This window comes from Mesocricetus auratus, unplaced genomic scaffold (genome assembly GCF_017639785.1).
Source record: "Mesocricetus auratus isolate SY011 unplaced genomic scaffold, BCM_Maur_2.0 Super-Scaffold_100013, whole genome shotgun sequence".
Lineage (NCBI taxonomy): Eukaryota > Metazoa > Chordata > Mammalia > Rodentia > Cricetidae > Mesocricetus > Mesocricetus auratus.
The window spans coordinates 54,913,842-54,936,274 of record NW_024429196.1 but is presented as its reverse complement, the minus strand read 5'-3'; the positions used below and the strand labels follow the sequence as shown (position 1 = coordinate 54,936,274).

The following is a 22,433-nucleotide window of genomic DNA, read 5'->3' as shown; positions in this document are numbered from 1 at the left end:
AAATGGCTTTTGAGTATCTGAATTCACAATAAAGAAAATGTTGGGATTGGAGACAGAGAGCAGACAGTGGGCAGAGCACTGTCTTAGCATGCACAAGGCTCTAGCTTATTCCCAGAAGCAATGTAATCTTAAAAAAAATATAAGGAGGTGAAAATGTGATCAAGATGTACAAGAATAACACAGAAACACGTGCTAACCAGAAGGACACTGAGAGAGCATCTCTCACCCAGCAGAATGGTAAAAATGCAAGGTTTGACAGAAAATCTGACAACTGTTAGCAAGGCCATGAATAACACTTTTAGTTAGGGGTTTTATTTCTGTGAAGAGACACCATGCCATGACAAACCTTATAAAGAAAACATTTAGTTGGGGTGGCTCTTTTCCAGTTTTAAAGGTTCAGTCCATTATCATCATGATAGGGAGCATGGTACTGTGCAGGGAGACACCGTACAGGAGCTGAGATTGCTACATTTTGCAGGCAACAGGAAGTCGACTGACACACTGGACAGCATCCTGAGTGTATGAAGCCTCAAAGTCCACCCCCACTGTGTCACACTTCCTCCTACAAGACCATACCTATTCCAACAAAGCCACACCTCCTAATAGTGCCACTCGTTATGAGACTCTGGGATTATGGGGGGCCAATTACATTGAAACTATCACAAACACCTTAAAAGGAAAACTTTCTCAATGGCATTAGTTAAATGGTAACTGACACTTAGAAACTGCTTTTGCTGGAGAGCCAGGATACCTGTGTGGCCCACTAAATAACTAACGGCTGGAAGGAAGCCCATGCCACATGTCTTCTTTAATTTGGTTTGCCTGTTTAGATATTCAACAAGGGACATTAATCATCCAAGAGGTGTCTATCTAGAAACCTGGGTCCCCAACTTACCTTCCTTCGAGGCTGAAGGCACACTGTCCTATGCAGAACCCACAAAGGTGTGTAAGGGTCTCCAGTGATTGTCCAGCCTAGAGTCACTCTGGACTTTTGCAACAGCAGAGCCTTGAAGCACACACCAGTCTCCAGATGAGGATACTCACCTGCCATGGACCTGCTTGTCCCCTCCCATAGTGAGAGCTCTTTGGATCATACTGAAGAACCATAACTTAGACTACGGTTAACCAGACCTTACCTTGACCAGTACTTCACCTCCCTGCCACAAACCTTCCCTATTTAAAGATGAACTTAGGGCCCCCTGGATCCTTTTTTCCCCATTCCTATTTCCACATGTGCTGATTGTCTCTTCTCAGCTTTTCTCCATTACTTACCTTTGTAGTTGGTATATTGGGCCTCGTGGTTGAGCCTAGACCTTTGGAAAGAGTAAAGACAGGGCTTTGGCCCTAAAAGTCTGGTTGATGAAAATACAGTAAAGACAGTGTTACTAAGGATCATTGCCATTAGGGACCACTGCGTCAACATTTTGTAGTGGGAAACAGAAACTAGGGCAAGTTGAGCCAAGGAAAGACAACTTTGTCAGGGAGGAAAATGGTGATCTTAAAGTCTGTGTATTTATCTTTTCATGTGGCAATCCTCCTTATAGAAACCCAGCAATTTGGCCGGGCGGTGGTGGCACATGCCTTTAATCCCAGGACTCGGAGGCAGAGGCAGTGAGTTCGAGGCCAGGCTGGACCTATAGCCTCCAAAACAATACAGAGAAACCCTGTCTCGAAAAACAAAACAAAACAAAACAAAAAAAACCCCAGCAATCTGGACTGGTGGCTACTCTGCCTTTAATACACAATATGCACACTACATTCTTGCTACTCTTGGGTTATCAACCACAGGATTAGCCATGGGGCTTTTGTTAGTTTCTACTGAATGGAAATGTATGCACTCCTCTAGATAACTGTGAGTTGACACTGTTGGATGCTGGACTAGGTACAGATAACAGAATTGTTTAAAAACCTAAAATCAAAGGAGCCGAACCATACGTACACAAAGGGATACTAGAAGGATCTCAAAAAGTGTGTGCGTGTGTGCATGTATGCGCGTGCGCGCGCGCGTGTGTGTGTGTGTGTGTGTGTGTGTGTGTGTTTTAAATCCAACTTACAAGACTATTGACAGACAACAAAATGCTACTCCTTGGTAGCAACTGTGGAAATTAGAGGTGTATATAGAGTTCTAGTATATATACAAACAGAGTGTGTTTTCCCAAAGGATATGCTGGAAGAGTAAGTCAGAAACATTGTTAGGATTGTTAGGCAAGGATCCAAGAAGCTAATGGGAGTGAGATACTCAGAGCATTCCTTATGCTTCAGTCCTTTAAAAGTAAAAACTCACAGCTAGGCTGGTGGTCTGATTTTCTACTGGCATTTGCTAGGTAGAGGGGTTGGCTTTCTGGAAAATTGAGTCTAACTTTTCAGAACCCCCACCCCCACACACATACAACTCACATAGACCCAGACACATTTTAGAAGAGGCTCCGGAAAAACAGATCCAACACACTTGGCACTGACTCCCAGACCTCTCTCTGGCTCCATCCCTCTGTGATCCCAAACCCTGGGTCAGTAGCCTGGGTTCTCATTATCAGTGGAGTGGGGGGTCACATGTGGATTCCTAAGAGGAAGATTGCCAAATCCTATGAGGTCAGGGTAGCTTGCATAACCAAGACACTTCAACCAAATGTCAGTATGGTCACTGCTGGGAATCCTTCATTTAGGATGATGCAAAAAAGGCAGAGTTGACCTGACCCTTAAGCCAGGCTGGCCTTCTACCCACCAGGCCACTGTCCCCTCCCCCCAAGACCTCCGTGAGATGGGAAACTGAATTTTCACATTCATTTAGGTAAAATCCCTGCTAATTTGGACCAAAAGAGTAAGTAGTGGGGTCTTGGAACAACTGCCTGTGTTTATCTGTCTGTCTGTCTATTTATCTATCTATCCATCCACTTATTTATTTATTCATTCACTTATTTACTTATCTGTGTATGATAGATAAGTGCTCTCTCCAGCCCCAGTAGTAAAATTCTTTTTGTCTCTCTCTGACTTTAAACTGTTCTTCTGTTCTGTCCCATTTATGTCCCCTAAGTGCTGGCACACTCTGGTGTTGTTAAGGCTGTAATTCAGTCTCGATGAAGGCATAGTGAACAGGCTGGGGAGACCTCACTCTCATCCAATGCAGGAAACCATCCAGAGAGTCCAGCCTGGGTTTGTTCTCATCCTTGTTTTCCTAGCTCCTTTGGTAAGTAAAAAAAGGCATCTAGGACCAGAAAGATCACCTACAGAATTGTCAGGCTTGATGCCAGGAGCTAATGGAAGGGTTGGGTCCTTAGGCTGGGTCACCTGACCCTAGTCTCTGCTTTTCCTCCCCCCTCCCCCGCCCCCAGGGCCAGTGCCTCAGGCTCCAGACTCCACCCACCTCTCCACCCCTCAGATATTTGAGGCCCTAGGCATGACCACTGCCTCCAGAACCCTGCTCAGCTTGCGGTCCACCTTTGAACCTGGATTCCGGGGTAGGCTCAGCTGTGTGCTGGCTTTGGCACACGGTGCTGGGGATGCGGGGGGGGGATAGGGGACGCGGGGGTGGGGGGTAAGTGTGGAGAGCCACAAGAGCTCTAGGATCCAGGCTAGGGTTTCCCCAAGCTGCATTGTTGCCACAGCAATAAGTGACTCTGCTGGGAGAGTTGCCTTGTGCTCCAGGCCAGCTGGTGGCACTGCTGCCCTCTGGGATACCAGGTGCGCTGGCTCAACACCTATTGCGGGGGTGGCTTGTGTAGCATCGGTTCCGTGCTCGGGAACACGGAGCCACCTGTGATCCGGCTTGTCCAGATGGTGAGATCCTGGACTCCTTACACATGCCACAGTCTTTGGGATCTCAGAGGGTAGGGGCCAGAGAGAAGCCTGGGAGCCAAGGGTGTTGGACCTTATTTTCTGGAGTGTGTCGTGGTCTTTGCGAGCGAGCCCTGTGTGAGGCTGAAAAGTTAGGCTCAGAGCACAGCTCTTTGAAGAAATCAGTCTGTGAAGACAGATGATGACATTGTCCCGTGACTTACTTTTTTTTTCTCCCTTTCTCCTTGTTCACAGACCCAGAGCCTAGGTTGAGCAAGTGCTCTGCCACTGGGTCTCAGGCCTGTGACTCCTCTTTTTTTCTTTAAAATTGTTTTGTGAATTAAAAGTACCAAAAATTATCATTCTCCCCACGTCAGTGTAACTGGAAGTTTTAGGAAGCCCTACCTGGAGTGCCACCTGTTTCAGGGAAAATTAGTGTTGTCCTCTATGTGTTCTTAGATCCCCCAAGAATGGACAAAGAAGGAAGTTCAAAGACAATTTTATTAGAGTTTATAAGAAAAGCCCCAGAACAGCTTCTGGGAGTAGGGAGGTTGAGAAAATGCTGTGCCGGTTGTTTTAGGAATTCAGTCAGCAGTCATATGGCAAAAAGGAGGTAGCTTCAGAGAAAAAGTGTAAAAGTTCGCAGAACCACGGAAGGCAATTTTAGCTATGTGGTCAGAAACAGAAAGAGAGACCCACAGCAGCTTGGGAGTGGCTGTACCAGGCCTGGGCTTCCTGGGGAGGAAAATGCATCAGCTCCTTAAGGAGATTATTCCTTCCACATATTTAGTGTGTATTAGGTGAATCCCCTCTTAGCCAGGTGATTAACTCCTTTGTTTGAGAGTAGTTTGGAACCTTAATGCACCCAGGCCAGAGGCAGAGTCTAATCTCTTGGTCAGAAGCAAATGGTTTTTCCTTCATGGGCTTTTACAGAGAGCCCTGACCACAGCTACTGTGACATTCCTCCCCCAGAAGAGGTAGCAGTAAATCATTTAGGAGATGTGGTAAAGTTAGAGATAGATATAACTCATTTTTTTATTCCATCAAAACTTAGAGATCTAGTTCCACAGCTGTTCAGAAGGACTTGGTATGTGGACTGGAGTTTGGTCCCACCCTCACATGTAGCCTCCAGGCAAGTGAGATTAGAAACTTGAGTTCCTTTCTGGTATTTCTGGATACCAGGGAACCAGGAACATTACTGGAACTGATGGTTTTGGTGGCCCTGACCCTCAAGTGCCTAGTCAATTTCTTTGTCATGTCCTTGTCTTATCATCAGGAACACTGGGCTGTGAAAGCATGCTGGGTGAAGTTAGGAGAGGTGTGTGTGTGTGTGTGTGTGTGTGTGTGTGTGTGTGTGTGTGTGAGTGTGTGTGTGTGTGTGTGTGTAGGGGGTGGGCAGGCAGTTACTTTGTGATAGGACTAATCCTAAGGATGTTTGTACTTTTCTGGTGTGGTTTAGAACTATGTTGTGATATTTGATGTATTGAGTAACTTTGGGTTAATGTCATGTGATCAGAGATTTTCCTGCTGGGACATGAGGTGACAGGAATGGCTGATGTTACCAGTTCATGTTAGGAGTGTCCTGTGTTTCAGACCCTCAGTAACTGCATCTACTCTGGCTTGTGTCATCATTTGGTTCATACTTGGCTCCATAGACCAAGTTAATGTGGTTCCCTACATCTGCACATCTGTTTTCATGGGTTGCACACATAGAATCAGTAGACAGAAATCAATAGCAAAGAGGAAACACTGGGGGAGAAGCCAGGTGTGATGCTGTACACTTGCAATCCCAGTACTCAGGAGGCTGAGGCAGAGAGATGATAGTGAGGCCAGCCTGGGCTTGACGCAGAGATCTGCCTCCCAAGTGCTGGGATTAAAGTATGTGCCCCCACCTCGGGGCCCAAAGAATCTTCTTACAGTTCAGTCTAACTTCCCATAGCAACAGTGTAAAGCTACACTGTGTATTCTGTTCAGACTACAACAATTGGACACCCTTCCATTCCCTGTGACCTGTTACCTCCCCTTCTCATGCTCTGAGTTCCCAGCCACTGCTCAGGGGAGCTGATGGGAAATCTTAGAACTGTTGTATTGTCTAACTGGGGAAAAGGAATTTGACAACTGTGTGTGGATGATGTCAGAGCTGACAGCCTGCACTGCTGCTTTGTGGACTTCCTGACTCGTGGGTCCTTACCTGCCTCTTGTCCTCTGAGCCGATTCCTTCTGGTTCCCCACGTATTGATTTCTGCACATGAGAAAGACAAGGCACTGGCCTGAGTTAGCCCAGCAGGGCTTCATCACTGTCTGCACTCGGCCTTTGCTTTCCAGGCTGCTTTTCCCTTTGCTCACTAAGCCAGGGTATCACGTTTTAAATGAGAGTGGAGATGCAGCCTACACATCTGCCTGTATGTGTGTGATACTGATTTTAATTCCTCATTCCAGGCTCGTTATCATGGATCCTCTTCAGGAAGCAAATGGCACCTTTGCCTTAAACCTTTTGAAAATCCTGGGTGAAGACAGCTCAAAAAATGTATTTTTCTCACCCATGAGCATCTCCTCAGTCCTGGCCATGGTCTTCATGGGGGCAAAGGGCAACACTGCAAGCCAGATGATTCAGGTAACCAGCACCGTTTCATAAGAGAAAAATTCCACAGATTGTCAGTTGAGCTGATTCTCCACATTCCACATTGCTCTTGCAGATGACATAGGGGTGTGACTGGAGAGCTGATGGGAGAATGTGCTACTCCTGCTGGGATCCTAGCTATAGCATCCCAATCCACTGGTGGGGACTGTGTATGTGAGGGCTAACTTGGAGCAAAAATACCAAAGGCATGGCACCAAGGCTCCCATGACCTCTACTGTCTACTGTCTGGCCCCAAAGGATCTCAGCTTTCCTCCAGATATGGTCTAGGATCTTGAAGGTTATTCCCAAATGGGATCAGCCTTGGCTGGCAGAGCAGGGACAGAATCTATGATTGGGGCTCTTGTTGGTACAGTGCTTTCTCTCTGTAGAGTGTATGAACTGCAGAGACAGGCTGCCCCAGAATAAGGTAGGGAGACAGTGAGGGTTAAATACAGTGCACACCCCCAGATGTATTAGTCAGCTAGGGCTGTGTAACAAATACCACAGATTGGATGGCTTAAGTAACACAGAGTATTTTCTTGTAGTACTGGAGGTTGAATTCTAAAAATCAAGGGGTAGGATATTTTGTTTTCTATGGATTATAAATGGCATCCTAGTCTTCTCTGGATGTCTTGGTCTCTTTTTCTTATAGGGACACAGGTTGGATTGAGTTTAGCTCACTCTAATGACTTCCTTTTAATTTCATTGTCCCTATAAAGGCTTAGCTCCAAATAAGGCCATATTCTGAGGAACTGGTTGTCAGATGATAATATGTCAATTTGGGGAACACATTCAGCACATGGGAAATGACACATGGTAGTCTTTGAACTGTAGCAATTCTGACACAGCAAATTGTGTAAGTCCAGTCTCCTGTATGCAGGTTGGGGATATCTTGATTCACCGCCCCTCTTGTGTTTGAAGGGAGTCTTTCCTAATCCATGACCACCTAGGGCCATTAATTTTGCATTCTGGGTTAGTTCTTTGCAGCATGTTTTCATTTTCACAATATAAATGTGTTTCTTTCTACCCTAGTCTGCCTCCTTACTGGAGAGAGTTAGGACCTAAAGTTTAACTTCAGTTTAAACTGACTCTTTCTCTTTAATTCCAAGTTTTGCAACTACTGATAGGCAGTTTACCTGTTTCCTTTGGGAGCCCTTGATGCCATTCATGTAGCCTTTTCAGAGACTTGGGAGGTCTACAGAATTGTATCTAAGGTCTGGCACCCAGGGTTCACTGTTAGCCAGTCTTGCTTGTCTTTCAAACATCTCTATGTGGTGACACTTACTCCAGGATTTCCATGTGGTCTCTGGCAGGATGGCTTGGATTTCCTTCCACCATGGTGGCTGGGAACAAGAGCACAAATGTGGCAGCTGTCAGGCCTTCTAAAGCCCAGGCCTGGAATAGGGTCACTCACCTCCATTCTCTTGGGCACACAGGGCTGGAGCTGGTGCAGACCCCAGGGCATGGAAGAGACAGCATGAACTGAGGTCAGAACTGGCTGCATTTGAGTCATACCAGGTCTGGTTGATAGCCACGCTTGAAACCAGTGTATAGTTTGTGACCATGGAGAGCTGGGTTTGTGAAAGGCCATTTATGCTCAGACCAGGGCTGACAGGGTACAGGGGAGGACCCTAGAGAGGTACTTTCCCCTTTTATTAGGTGCTCTTGAGTGGCAAAGATCTGTAAGATCTGGAGGAGGGGTTTAGTGTTGACTCATTTCCTATATCTGGGTTTGCTGAAGTTGTGTTGTAATCTGTCTTGATTTCAGGCACTCTCTTTGGATAAATGCAGCGGCAATGGAGGTGGAGATGTCCACCAGGGCTTCCAGTCACTTCTCAGTGAAGTGAACAAGACTGGCACACAGTACTTGCTCAGAACAGCCAATAAGCTCTTTGGGGAAAAGACTTTTGATATCCTAGCAGTAAGTATCCTGTGGTACTCAGAGATGTTAGGCTGAAGTTATCTTCTAGATACCACATAAACTTATACACTCGTGCATACCTGCAACATATGTACACATATCCAAATGAAATCATACACATAAATACTCAAATAAAAGTTAAAAGTAGTTCTCTACAAAAGGAATTAAGTATGTAGCCATGAGCTGTTTGATAGAAACATCGAGACAAATATATAATAAATATTTCATAATATATAGATAAAGAATATATAACATATACAGCATGCAATATATGTAATTGTATTGTCCTATAATTATATATTTATACACTATGTAATAAATGTAATATGTAAGTATATAAATTTATTCCATATATATACTGCCAACATAGTGGGAGTTTCAGCCCATTTACACTGCATTGAGTTTTCTGTTGTAACATAGCAGAATGTGGGTGGTCATTGTCATTTTGCAGACTATATCAACAAATGACTTGAACTTCTGTTTGTCTTGTGGTGCTGGTGACCATTTCCCTTTAAGGCCTTGTGCATGCCAGGCTGGTGCCCCCACTGTGCTGCACCACCGAACCCCACCCCAGCGTGGACTGTGGTTTTGTGAACTGCTCACCCCCTGAGACTGAGCTGCCTAAGATGGTGACCATGGACACATAGCTATTTATATTCCATATCATGAAAGCAAATAAATACTCAGTATTGTAGCTTCCATGGCCGCTTCCCTGGAGTTCTGTGGATACAGGTGGCACTATTTTGAAAGATGCACATTTGTAGTTCTATTGGTTCAGCCTGTGAAGTGCAGAGGCGGCGTGGCTCTTGTGGGGTCACCCCTCACTCCACCAGTGTTGTGGTCTAGTAGAGTGACAGCGGTGTAATACTGCATCTGAGGGCCTCCCCAGGGACCTCCGTGAGCCCCAGCTACTACCTCAAGGTTCCAGCTCTTCATGACATTTTTATGGTACTTAGTCCACCACCTCACTTTGTTCATAGACTCAGATTAAACTAAGTGTATTGGTTACTTTTGTATTGATGGGATAAAACGCCATGACCAAGGCAAGAATTTGCTTCATGGTTTCAGGAGGTTAGAGTCCATCACCATCATGGCGGGGAGCATGGTAGCAATCAGGCAGGCATGGTGCTGGAACAGCTGAGAGCACATCTCTCAAAATCTCAAGTAGGAGTCAAAAAGAGCGCACTGGGAATGCAGCTAGCCTTGTTTGTTTGTTTCTTTTTCAAGACAGGGTTTCTCTGTGTAACCCTGGCTGTCCTGGAACCGGAGCTAGTCTTTTTAAACCTCAAAGCCTGATCCCAGTGACATGCCTCCTCCAACATGGCCACACTCCTAATTTTTCCCTGACCATTTTCACCAACTGAGGAATTGGTATTCAAATATACGAGGGGCTATCCTCATTCTAACCACCATAGTTGGGTTTTAAGTTCTTTCCTCACATTTATCTGTAAGTCACCATTTTGTTCTTCTCCTTTTGTGCATCAAGGAAGGAGGCTGTTGGTGCTAATCACTTTAGTGACCGTGTAATCACGTTGCTATGTCTCAGTCTTTTAAAGATTCCTGCCTCAAGTTCTACAAAGCAGAGATGGAGGAGCTGGACTTCAAGGGTGATACAGAGCAGTCCCGACAGCACATCAACACCTGGGTAGCCAAGAAGACAGAAGGTGAAGGCAGCGTCCTTCTGTTCTGATTGTTTTCAGAGCTGGGATTTGAATCTAGGACCCTGAGCATGCTGAGCAGGACCTCTGTCCCTGAGGCCTTACTAAGCAGTTTAGTGTATTACAAAAATTACATTTATTTATCTATTTATTTGTGTGTGTGTATGCACGAGTGCGTGTGTGAGTGCGTGCGTATTTGTGGAGGTTAGAGGACAACCTGCAGGAGTGCTTCTCTCCTTTGGTGGTGTGGGTTTGGCGGGATTCTGCTCGGGTCTTCAGACTTGCTGGAAAGCACCTCACCTTAGGAGCCATCTCTTGCCCTAATGTGCTTTTTTAGCTGTCTTGTTAGTCTCTTCACAAAAAGCATCAGATATAAGCAGGGATTACTTTTTTGTTTTTTAAATCAGGCTCCTTTGTTTCTGCTTCTCCTTCTTGCCATGGTAGGGATTGTACCCAGAGCCTGGCACAGGCTAGGCAATCATTCTACAATTGGTCCACTTCTTCAGCCCGAAATCACAGCTTCTTAAAGTTTTCCACTACATCCCATTTTGGCTTGAGAAATTTTCATAACACCTGGAGGGTGTATGTATATGTACAGATGATCAGTTACTAGGAATAAATCTATTTAAATTCATTTTAAAACAATTCATCTGTATACATAACCCTTTATTATGTGTTGAAGATGAAATCAAGCTTGTGTACTAATGAGGTGGATATGTTTATCTGATACAGTCAATCCAAAGATATATTAATTTGATACTTACATACTGACAATGAAAGTAGGAAAATATTGAGTCTGTTTTTCACAATGAAGAACAGGAAACTTTGTATGTAGATCCCAAATGCTGCATTCCTAACATGATGGTCTCCAGTATGGTGTTTTGTGCAGTGTCTGTTGAGATTGCTTTTTGTGGTGTGACATAATGGCATTCATGGTGCAAAGTGCCCATGCATGTTAAGGAAGGACCAAGGCCACAGTGAAGTGTGTTTAGCAAGATGTGAGCCACTGCCAGCAGCACCGTGAGTTCACCGTGCACTGGCATTTGGATGAAGTTTTGGCTGTACATGTTAGGAAAGCTATAACTGTTCAAGTTTTGCCGCTGACATCACATTCAGTCTGGATCAGGTCACAACCCAGAGTTTAAGAAGTTTCCCTCTAAGTATTTGATACTATTGTCAGGGTCTAACCCTTGCCTAGCCTTTGTCTGCTCTTAGCAGTGTATCTGTGATCTCTCCTAATATTTAATGCATCTCTTCCAGAACCACCCAGTCTCCTTCCTGTTCTCCCTACTCTGCCTCCCCTCCCTTCCTACCCCCACACCTTTGAGGTTATCATTATTATTGTTGTTGTTATTGTTATTATTTTCACAAGCAAAGTGGAGAAGGCTGGTGCTGCAGCTCCTCCCTGTCTGGGGCCGTCTGGCGTTCCACAGTTTTCCTGCATCATTCCGGGTGCCTGGCCCCACGCCCACATGAACCCGTGTTTGGAGCCTGTGCTTCATATTTGCAGGGCACATTTTATAACTACTCTTCTACTTTAATTTTTAAATGGAAACATAAGATTATTTTTTAAAACACATGGACTCTGTAATGTTACCACAAGGATAAATACATCTCTTGTTTCATATATATACTCATATATATATATTATTTATTTATTTATTTTGTTTTTTGAGATAGGGTTTCTCTGTGAAACAGTCCTGGCTGTCCTGGAACTCTCTTTGTAGACCAGGTTGGCCTTGAACTCACTGAGATCCGCCTGCCTCTGCCCCCTAGTGCTGTGATTAAATATGTGCACCACCATCATCTGGCTATATATATAATTTTTATTTATCTATGTGATGTGTGTCTCTGAGAATGTATGCCACATGTGTGTAGGTGCCTGCTGAGGCCAGAAAGGGTGTTGGATTACCTGGAGCTGGAGTTACAGGTGTTTGTGAACTATCCAGTGTAGATGCTGAGAATCAGACTCATAACTGCTGAGCCATTTCTTCAGCCCCTATCAAATGTTTTTAAAATATGAACTTATAACCATTCTGTCTTAGAACATCCTGCTGAACTCCTTTAAGCTGTAGGCACCAATCACTTTTGCTGCACCTGTTGGCATCTATTATGCTCATTCAATGAGTGAAGTTTTTCTTCCCAGATAGTTTTGCTGTTTTTTTTTTTTTTACTTCAGCCAAATCTTTCAGTAACTGGCTTTTTTTTTTTTTTTGGTTTTTTGAGACAGGGTTTCTCTGTATTGTTTTGGAGGCTGTCCTGGAACTCGCTCTGTAGACCAAGCTGTCCTCGAACTCACAGAGATCCGCCTGCCTCTGCCTCCCAAGTAATGAGATTAAAGGCGTGCGCCACCAACACCCGGCCCAGTTAACTGGCTTATTAATTCTTCCTTTCAGATAAAATAAAAGAGTTGCTGTCTGTAGGAACAGTGGATTCAGACACGATTCTAGTCCTTGTGAATGCTGTCTACTTCAAAGGAAACTGGGAGAAGCAGTTTGACAAAGAGGACACCCGGGAGATGCCTTTCAAAGTCACCAAGGTAAACACAGTGCAGTAACAGAGGAGACTCCTGGGCAGGGTCCCCTGTTCACATTGGCTTCTGAAACACCAGGAGGCTGTTTCATGTAGCCCGTGCCTCTCATGCCTCTGGGTGGCTTATCAACCAGGATTCCTTTTCTCTGCTTTGAGGCCTTTCTCTTCCCCTTTGCTTTTGAATGTTGCCAATGGTGGCTGCTGTCTACATGGTTTCAGGCCTGGCCCTGCTTCTGTCACTGGTCATGGTATCACTGGCAGCTGCTGAGGCCAAACCTGAAGGCAGAGCTCTGCAGTGTACTGTGAGCAGTCTGGCCCATAACTTTGGAGATAAGAAAGTCTAAACTCCAGGTGTGGTGTGCGAGGCTCTTGTGGCCCCGAACGCAGCCCACTCCTCGTGATTCCCTTCAGTGGTGCACATTCCTATCCTTTCAGTGTGTCTTTCTAGAAGTCTGTGTCTTCCCCCTCCTTCAGGAGGGCCACATCTCCAGCTGGTAGCCACAAAGGAACACAGTGGGAAAACAACCTTTCTCACCCTGCTGGAAAAGCAGCAGAGGGCAGATAGCTGTCTAATGAGCACTGGTGTGTGGTCCGTGCTCTGTAAACATTGAAGCAGTGTGTAAAATTCAGTCTCGGTTTGATGGGAGAAGCTCAGATGTTTGCTTATAGACAAGCACACAAAAGGTGTGTATGCAGGATATTATTTATTGATGGCTTAGCATCTTTCTATCATCAATTTGCTTTATCCATATGTAGTCTCTTGTTTAGTTTGATTTTGGTTTTTTTTCACACACACTCCTAGGCCAAAATACCAGATCAATTGAATGGTATCATGGATTATTAACCAACTCTTAGATCTCCCCTGCAAATTGGATTTGAATTTTCAGTTTCTTTTATCTCAAGATTTATTCTTGCATAACATTTCCCCCCTCACAAAAGTACTTTTTTCTCTTTGATATTAACCATTGATAAGATGTACACTAGGACTTCCTTCAACTGTGAGCAACAGAAACCCCAGATCACTGTAGTTGAACACATACAAGTTCATCACCTATTAGGAGGGCGGGAGATGGGTGGAGCCTGCAGCTGCCTTACACTGGGGTGATGCTTGGGAACTGGCTCTGTTTTCCTGCTCCTACCTTCCTTAACATGGGCTTATTCCCTCATGGTTACATGATGGCTTAGACCCTGGCTTTATAGTCCAGGGAAAGGACAGAGATGGGGAGCTAATAGCCTCTCCCTCTGAGTCCTCTCCTGGATGTTGTATAAATGCAACTGTTAATGTTGCTTCCCTTAGTGCAGGGCTCTGAAGCCATTGTCTTGTTTTCTTGCCTCATCAGTAGAGGACGACTGGGCTCTGCCTGCTGTGAGTGTGGAATCTGTGGTGTACGTGTGGCAGGGCCTCCAAAGACACAGAAAGTGAGGTGATCTGGGATTTCATTCTAATTCCATATTTCTGAATGGAATGCAACTTATAGACACAGATGGTGAATCATTAACTTGCTAAGATTGGGGTCTCTTCATATTGCATGATTAGAGGCTTTGGATCCTGGAGTTATGTGGGGAGAAACTGTCCAAAGAAGAGGTTAACACCCTGTATATACCAAAAATTCTAGACAGGGTTGTATGTTACACATTTACCCTTATTCATTTACAAGTGATTGCTGTGAAAGTAAGTGTGTGAGCCACAGAACCAAGCAAGAGTTCATGAATTGTGGTCAATTATGGATAAAGTGTGCTGGTTTGGGGTCAAGGACATGAATAAGGAGAAGGACAGCAAACTTCTTGGCTCAGGGCTAGTTCACAGAGATGTGATACCCTGATTGTAGAACAGGACTACAGAAATTAAGTTTTATTCACTCAGAATGGTGTACTGTACCAGAGAGTGGGACTGCAAAGGGTCTTCGGTTGTGCCTGTCACACGGCATTCCATAGATTCCACTGTAGCTTCTAGACTTAGATCACAGAGGTATTGGAAACTGAGAAGCATTGCTGACTAGGATGTGTTTCCCAGCTGACATTGTATTGGCAACAACTATAGTTTCTTTCTGGCAATATGTTCATCTTGCCTGGCACTCAGTGGTGCTACTCATTGGTTTGCTACTCATGTAATCAGCAGATGTTGCTTGAGAGCCTACTGTTCCTCAGGAATTAACTGGCTCTGTGTGCCTGCCCTCATGAGACTAAGTTTTCCTAGAGGAGAAAACTGATATAAGCATAGGTAACAACCCAGGAGTTGGTGTAAGGGCTCTAACAACATACACAGGAAGTAGCAGGATGCTCTGTTTGTTGTGTGATTGAAGAAGAATGCTGCAGAGGAAGCCTTCACTGAGAAGATGGTATGCAAGCAGACCCAGGACATGAGGGGCATATTCCAGGTTCTTAGGAGGACTTCATGGGTTAGAAGGGACATTAAGGGAGTTAACCATGAATCCAGAAGTAACTCCATTGGTAAAGTGGAGCAGGGAAGAGAGCCTGGTAAGAGGTGAATACAAGAGGAAGCATGATGGGCTCTTAATGTGATTCCAGATAAGTTAGGGTTTTGCTCCTCCTAAAGCCATGCCACACAAGAGTGTTCAGCTAGAATGATGTGATCTGACTTGCATTGTGCTGGGAATTACGACTGCTGTGCTGATGTCAGGGACACAGTGGTTATCACAGGATCCTTGGGGTATGCTAATGGAAATGGAGGTTAAAAAACAAGTCAGATTATGGTTATATTTCAAAGAATGAGCCAGTATTACTATTTAGTGGAGGGTATGAGAGACAGACAGGAGTTAGTAGGAGAAAGGATACAGGATGCTTTTTAGCAATGGGAAAGAGAGCACAACTGTCAACTAGAACAAGCAAAATTGTATGTAGAGCAAATCTGCAAAGGAAAATAAATTCAGACGTATGTTTGTGGTTGGGGCTTTGTTTATATCAAACTGCAGGAGTCAAACTGACTGCAAAATACATTATTCCAGAGTTCAGGGAAAGCCCAAGATAGTACAGTGATTTGGCAATTTTGTCCAAAGTCATGAGACTAAATGAGTTCCCCCAAGAGAAAAGAATTTTTGGTGCAGGAAATCCCAGGTGTTTGGAGGTTGGGTCGGTCAGCTTTTCGATACCACCACTAATATGGAGATAATGAATTTAGCCCAGCTGATAACCAGTCTCTGGGGTGTATCTTAATGATCTAAGCACCTTCCTCTAGGCTCCACCTCTTAAAGATTTTGTCTCCTTCCAAAGCTCCACTCTGAGGACCAAGTCTTGAAAAATGGGCCTTTAAGGGCATGTAAAGTCTGAATTGTTCCAGAAGTTGAGGGGCTAATTGAATGTTCTAGAAGTCTAACCAAGAGAATGCTCCCAGGCACAATGCTATATTCCCCTTTTGAATTTGTTCAGTTTGACTTGTTTCAGCCTAATATTTATCCACACTTTACAGAATGAGGAGAAACCTGTGCAAATGATGTTTAAGGAGTCAACCTTTAAGATGACCTATGTGGAAGAGATATCCACCACAATTCTGATGCTTCCCTATGTCGGCAATGAGCTGAACATGGTCATCATGCTTCCAGATGAACACATTGACTTGAGAACGGTAAGAATCATGAGACCTTCATGGAGCTGTGACAGAAAAACTGAGTGGCATTTGAGTTTCTTCTGGGGCAGCCTTCCTAGGCTCCCATGATCATGTTCTTATCTCCCGTTCATTTGTGAGGTTGGGGTAGAACCCAGGACCTAGAGCATGCTTGACAAACACTCACCACTGAGCTGCACCCTAGCCCCTCCTAGTTGCCATTTTACCCTACACATCCCTTGGTAGTTATTGCCTCCCAATCATCTCAAGTGCTCTGTGTGACAACTTTGTTGTGAAGTCTTCAACTCTCTTCTAGGTGGAAAAGGAGATAACTTACGAGAAATTCACAGAGTGGACGAGGCTGGACAAGATGAATGAAAAAAAGGTGGAGGTATTCCTCCCACGGTTTAAACTGGAGGAGAATTATGACATGAAAGACGTCCTGTACAAGCTGGGCATGACTGATGCCTTTGATCACAGGGCAGACTTTTCTGGAATTTCTTCCAGGCGAGGCTTGTGTCTGTCCAAGGTTGTGCACAAGTCCTTTGTGGAGGTCAATGAGGAGGGCACAGAGGCTGCGGCTGCCACAGCTGCCCTTTTCATTCTGGGGTCATCTTTGTGCTCTCTCCCCCGCTTCTGTGCCGACCACCCCTTCCTTTTCTTCATCCAGCATGTTAAGACCAATGGGATTCTGTTCTGTGGCCGGTTCTCCTCTCCCTGAGCAAAGGGTGCTGCTGTATCATCTTTATCCATGCTTTGCCTGTGACCCAAGTGACCTCATGAACAATGACAGTTTTCAAATAAAGGACTTTGTGGCACCTTATCTTCAGAACTGTGCACCTATCTCAGGGGAGAGCTTTTTCTAGGATCTGGGTTTGCATTCCTGGGGGTTTGTGGTGTTGCTGGCTGCAGAGCTCATCTCTGCTGGTCAGCTTTTTGGCTTCTTTCGGTCAGCCGTGTATCCTGACACGAGAAGTGGTGTCTTCATCTCTTCTCCCCCAGCTGCATTGAAATCTCATCTAACTTTAGTGAGAGAATACATGCAGTGCAGGTCTCTCGGGGAAGGGGCCATGAGGACAGCCTCATGCAGTCTCTGTAGGCAACTCAGGTTCCAAACTGGGGCAAGCAGAGGCACGATGTGCTGGGACTCAGCTCAGTGAGAAAAGCTCCTCTTTGTTTCTGTTCTGGACATGGGCTGTGTCACACATCTGTGCAGGTAGACGCACACTACAAGCTCGATTCCAGAGGCCAGAGGCATGGGTAACATATCCCGGGGAGTATGGCTGATCACAACTAGTGTCTTTCTCTTTCATGGTCACTATTACAACTAAAAAGTGCCTTAATGGGACAGGGCAAGATAGTGCAGAGGTTCCTCCATCTTGTGTTTTTGCTAAGGCAATTTTAGGTTTAACCAATCTGGTCTCCTTGGGATTCACCAGTCCTTTTTTTTTATCATTTTTTATTTTAATTTTAAATAGCTTGTTTTACATGTCAATCCCAGTTCCCTCTCCCTCCCCTCCTCCTGCACTCTCCTCCCCCCCCACCCTCCCACCCTATTGCCAAATCCTTCCACATAGGGGATATCTAGAGTCTGTCATTTTACTCTGGGTAGGGTCCAGGCACTCCCCTAAGAGTCCAGGCTGAGAGAGCATCCCTCTTTGTGCTATAGGCACACGAAGACTGTTTGTATACCAGGGATAGACACTGATCCACAGCTCAGGGCCCCATAGGTTGGTTGCCCAGGCCTTCTCGCTGACACTCACATTTGGGGGGTCCAGATCAGTCCCATGCTGGCCTCCCCACTGTCAGTCTGGGGTCCAAGAGCTCTCCCCTGTTCAGATCAGCTGTCTATGCTGGTTTTGCCAGCTCATTCTTTGCCAATTTGCTCATCACTCCTCTCTCTCTGTCACTGGGTTCCTTGGGTTCAGTTCAGTGATTAATTGTGTGTTTTCCTCTGCTTCCATCAGTCACGGGATGAAGGCTCCCGGATGGTTATAGACATCAAGTTCATTATCAGGAATGGGCATTCGAGGTGGTCCCTCCACTATTGCTTACTTGCCAGTTGGTGTTATCCCTTTAGATCACTCGAGGTCGCTCTGGTGCCTGATCTGTATTCGATCCTATGATTCCCTCTTCTCCCTATTCTACCCCCATCCCCTCAACTTCCTGTTCCCCCATGACCAACTCTCTTCCTCTTCACCCTCTCTCTTCTTCCCAGGTCCCACTCCCCCCCCCACCCACCCCTCGCCATGTTCCCCATCCGTTCAGGGGATCTTGTCTCCATCCTCTTCTCTTGGGTACTATGCATATATGCCTATCTTTTAGGTTCTTTCCTGTTTCCCAGACTCTCTATCAGTGGAAGTACAGACTGGCACTATCCTGATCCATGTCTAAAATCCATATATGAGTGAGTACATACCATGTTTGTCTTTTTGCGACTGGGTTACCTCACTCAGGATGGTTTCTTCCAGTGCTATCCATTTCCCTGCGAATTTCAAGATTCCATTGTTTTTTTCTGCTGAGTAATACTCCATTGTGTAAATGTACCACATTTTCTCTATCCACTGTTCAGTTGAGGGGCATCTAGGTTGCTTCCAGGTTCTGGCTATTACAAATAATGCTGCTATGAACATAGTGGAGCAGATGCCCTTGTTGTATGAACTTGCCTCATTTGGATATATGCCTAAGAGTGGAATTGCTGGGTCTAGTGGTATATTAATTCCCATTTTCCTGAGGAATCTCCATACTGATTTCCAAAGAGGCTGTATGAGTTGGCACTCCCACCAGCAGTGGAGGAGTGTTCCTCTCTCTCCACATCCTCTCCAGCATAAATTGTCTTCGGTGTTTTTGATTTTAGCCATTCTGACAGGAGTAAGATGGTATCTCAGAGTTGTTGATTTGCATTTCCCTGATGGCTAAGGATGTTGAGCACTTTCTTAAGTGTCTCTTAGCCATTTTAGCCTCCTCTACTGAGAATTCTCTATTTAGCTCTGTACCCCACCTTTTAATTGGATCCTTTGGTGTTTTGGAGACTTGTTTCTTGAGTTCTTTGTAAATTTTGGAGATTAGCCCTCTGTCAGATGTAGGGTTAGTGAATATCTTTTCCCATTCTGTGGCCTGCCTTTTTGTCTTTTTGACTGCGTCCTTTGCCTTACAGAAGCTTTTTAGTTTCAGAAGGTCCCATTTGTTAATTGTTGATCTCAGTGCCTGTGCCACTGGTGTTATGTTTAGGAAGTGGTCTCCTGTACCAACTCGTTGAAGAGTATCTCCCACTTTCTCTTCTAAAAGTTTCAGTGTGGCTGGATTTATGTTGAGATCTTTGATCCATTTGGACTTCAGTTTTGTACAAGGCGATAAACATGGATCTATCTGCAGTCTTCTGCATACCAGTACCCAGTTATGCCAGCACCATTTGTTGAAGATGCTTTCTTTTTTTCCATTGTACAGTGTTAGCTTCTTTGTCAAAAATCAAGTGTTCATAGGTGTGTGGGTTAAAATTAGAGCTTTCGATTCGGTTCCATTGGTCTACCTGCCTATTTTTGTGCCAATACCAAGCTGTTTTCAGAACTATAGCTCTATAATAGAGCTTGAAGTCAGGTATGGTGATGCCTCCTGAAGTTCCTTTATTGTATAGGGTTGTTTTGGCTATCCTGGGTCTTTTGTTTTTCCATATAAAGTTGATTATTGTTCTTTCCAGGTCCTTGAAGAATTGTGATGGAATTTTGATAGGGATTGCATTGAATCTGTAGACTGCTTTTGGCAAGATTGCCATATTTATTATGTTGATCCTACCAATCCAAGAGCATGGGAGATCTTTCCATTTTCTGGTATCTTCTTTGATTTCTTTCTTTAAAGACACAAAGTTCTTGATATACAGGTCTTTAATTTCCTTGGTTAACATTATCCCCAGATATTTGATGCTGTTTTTGGCTATTGTAAAAGGTGATGTTTCTCTGATTTCTTTCTCAGTCACTTCATCATCTGTATATAATAGGGCCACTGATTTTTTTGAGTTTACCTTGTATCCTGCCACATCGCTGAAGGTGTTTATCAGCTCTAGGAGTAACCTTGCGGAGTTTTTTTGGATTCACCAGTTCTAAAGAGAAACAGATCACGCAAAGGTGATCTCAGCACTTGGGATCACAAGTCTTTAATCCCAGGATTTGAGAGGCATAAAAAGAAGAAGCAAAGTCAGTATTGAAGAATTAGTCTCTAGCCATGTTGAAGAGAGCATAGCAGTCTGAGTGATTCTGAGGAGCAGTGAAGTTGGGAGCAGTCTGAGGATTGCCAGTTTGGCCTGAGCTGAGGTAGAGGTAAGAGCTAGTGACAGGCTGCTTTGCTTCTCTGATCTTCGGTTTGAAGCTTGAACCCCAATATCAGTCTCTGGGTCTTTTAATTTTTGTTTTACAGTTACCCCTAACAACCTCTCCCAACCCCATGCGTTTCAGGATCTCTCAAACTAAGAGAGCTGCTCAGGTGATGATACACCACCTAAAGTCATTATGGAAGGAGTGTATACAGGAGTTAAGTGAACTTGTATTGGCTTTTAATGATTGAATTAGTCTTGGGAATAGACCTGTCTCAATGCTCCCTGAGGCCCTTCAGGACAAGGGAGATTCCCTTGTCCCAGCAGTATCCCTTGATTTCTGTGCCTTTGACATGTTAACAGCAGCCCAGGGCAAGGGTGAGTATAGATGTACTTCCTGGCCCTGGGAGTAAAATGATTAATCTGTCATTTAATCAGGGATAATACAAGATGCAGCTAAGTGACTAAAAGGGCAAACGTGATGTCAGGAATCTAGTCTCTGAGGCCTGGGTACTGTGGAAGGGTACATGAACTACTTCTCTTGAGTCTGCTTATTAGTATAATTCCTTTCATTTATTGCTTCTTTAGCTTTCTAATGTGACAGTATCTCACATATGACAGACAGGGCATTAACTTCCAGATGTGGTCCCAAGAATATCAGTTATTACCAACATCAGTTCCTATCTGACACTTGTAAAACTTCTAGGGGTCTTACAGTGTGGTCTTTGACAACCACACTTCCCCCTTCCAAATGCAACTCAAACCTTTTACGTTTCAAGATCCTACAACCCTATGACAGACCAACAACGCCACCCAGTCCCATTTATCCTCCTATCTTAAACCACATCTCAGCTCTAGAGAAGATCTTAGTCTCTTGTCAGTCATTGTCCTTGTGGCTCTGCCAGGGGGGGGAAATGTAAAGACAGAAAGGCCAAGAATTAAACAAAAGCCCCCCATCTTTTAACAATCACAACCTATCTGCTTGGGGACTGTCTCAGGAGTGGATGATGCCTTATCCGGACATTTAGAGAGTAAGTCCTGATATACACGGGGCCTCACTCAAGCGACCAGGAGACAAATGCTGTAATGTATTACTTATCAGGATGATGAGATGGCTGCTTCCTGTCTATACAGATATGACATGACACAAATGGCCCATAAGATAAGACCAAGTAGCTTCCCCCAACAGATTTGAAACAAAACAACAACAAGAACAACAGACTGATGCCTGGTAATCCAGCATGGGACAGATCAAGACCCCTTGAATGTGGGTGTCAGTGAGGAGGCCTAGGTAATCTATTGAGCCTTGGGTAGTAGATCAGTATTTATCCCGGGTATACAAATGGACTTTGGACTCCCATCCAATAATGAGAGATGCTCTCTCACCCTGAACTCTTGGGGGAGGGTCTAGGCCCTGCCCTGGATGAAATGACAGACTATGCACACCCCCATGGAGGGCCTCACCCTCCCTGGGGAAATAAGGGGATATTGGGGGGGTTGGTGGGAGGGCACGGGAGGAGGGGAGGGAAACGGAGAGGGACTTGGAATTGACATGTGAAGCAACCTTGTTTCTAATTTAAATTTAAGTTTAAAAATAATATATATATATGTATATATATATAAAGAACAACAATAACAAAACCCTTCTATCTCAGAAGAATTTTCTTTCTTTGTTTCTGTGGTTCCCGTAACACACTTTCTTTAAAAAATTCTTATATCTAGTTTGGTAAGACTTTTATGTGAAAACATAATTTTATAATCCATCCAATGGTGATGTAAATCACAGATACTGGAAGGTGCCTACCAGGACATCATCTGAGCCTTACCTGACAGACATCTCAGTGTCAGGATGTCTTACCTAGGAAGTAAGAGAACAGCAAGTGGGGTGTTGACAGTATTGGCACTGCCTGGTCCTTCTCCCTTGTAACATGAATTCTTCCCGCCAGCCTGGACCCAGAGCCGAATCAGTCATAAATGACACACAGAGACTCTATTAGTTACAGTGCTGTTGGCCAATGTCCAGGGATTCTCATTGGATAGCTGTCTTAATTATTAACCCATAA

At 44.6% G+C, this 22,433-nt stretch overlaps 1 protein-coding gene across 1 annotated transcript; it reads left to right on the top strand.

Moving 5' to 3' along the window:
• Nucleotides 1-3,344: 3,344 nt before the first annotated feature.
• Nucleotides 3,345-16,887, top strand: LOC101842215 (serpin B6). Its single transcript, XM_040755783.1, has 7 exons — nt 3,345-3,455; nt 6,211-6,385; nt 8,160-8,312; nt 9,859-9,976; nt 12,367-12,509; nt 15,930-16,085; nt 16,381-16,887. Exons 2-7 carry the CDS (start codon nt 6,221-6,223, stop codon nt 16,783-16,785), a joined length of 1,140 nt encoding a protein of 379 aa, XP_040611717.1. The 5' UTR covers nt 3,345-3,455; nt 6,211-6,220; the 3' UTR covers nt 16,786-16,887.
• The last annotated feature ends 5,546 nt before the right edge of the window (nt 16,888-22,433 follow it).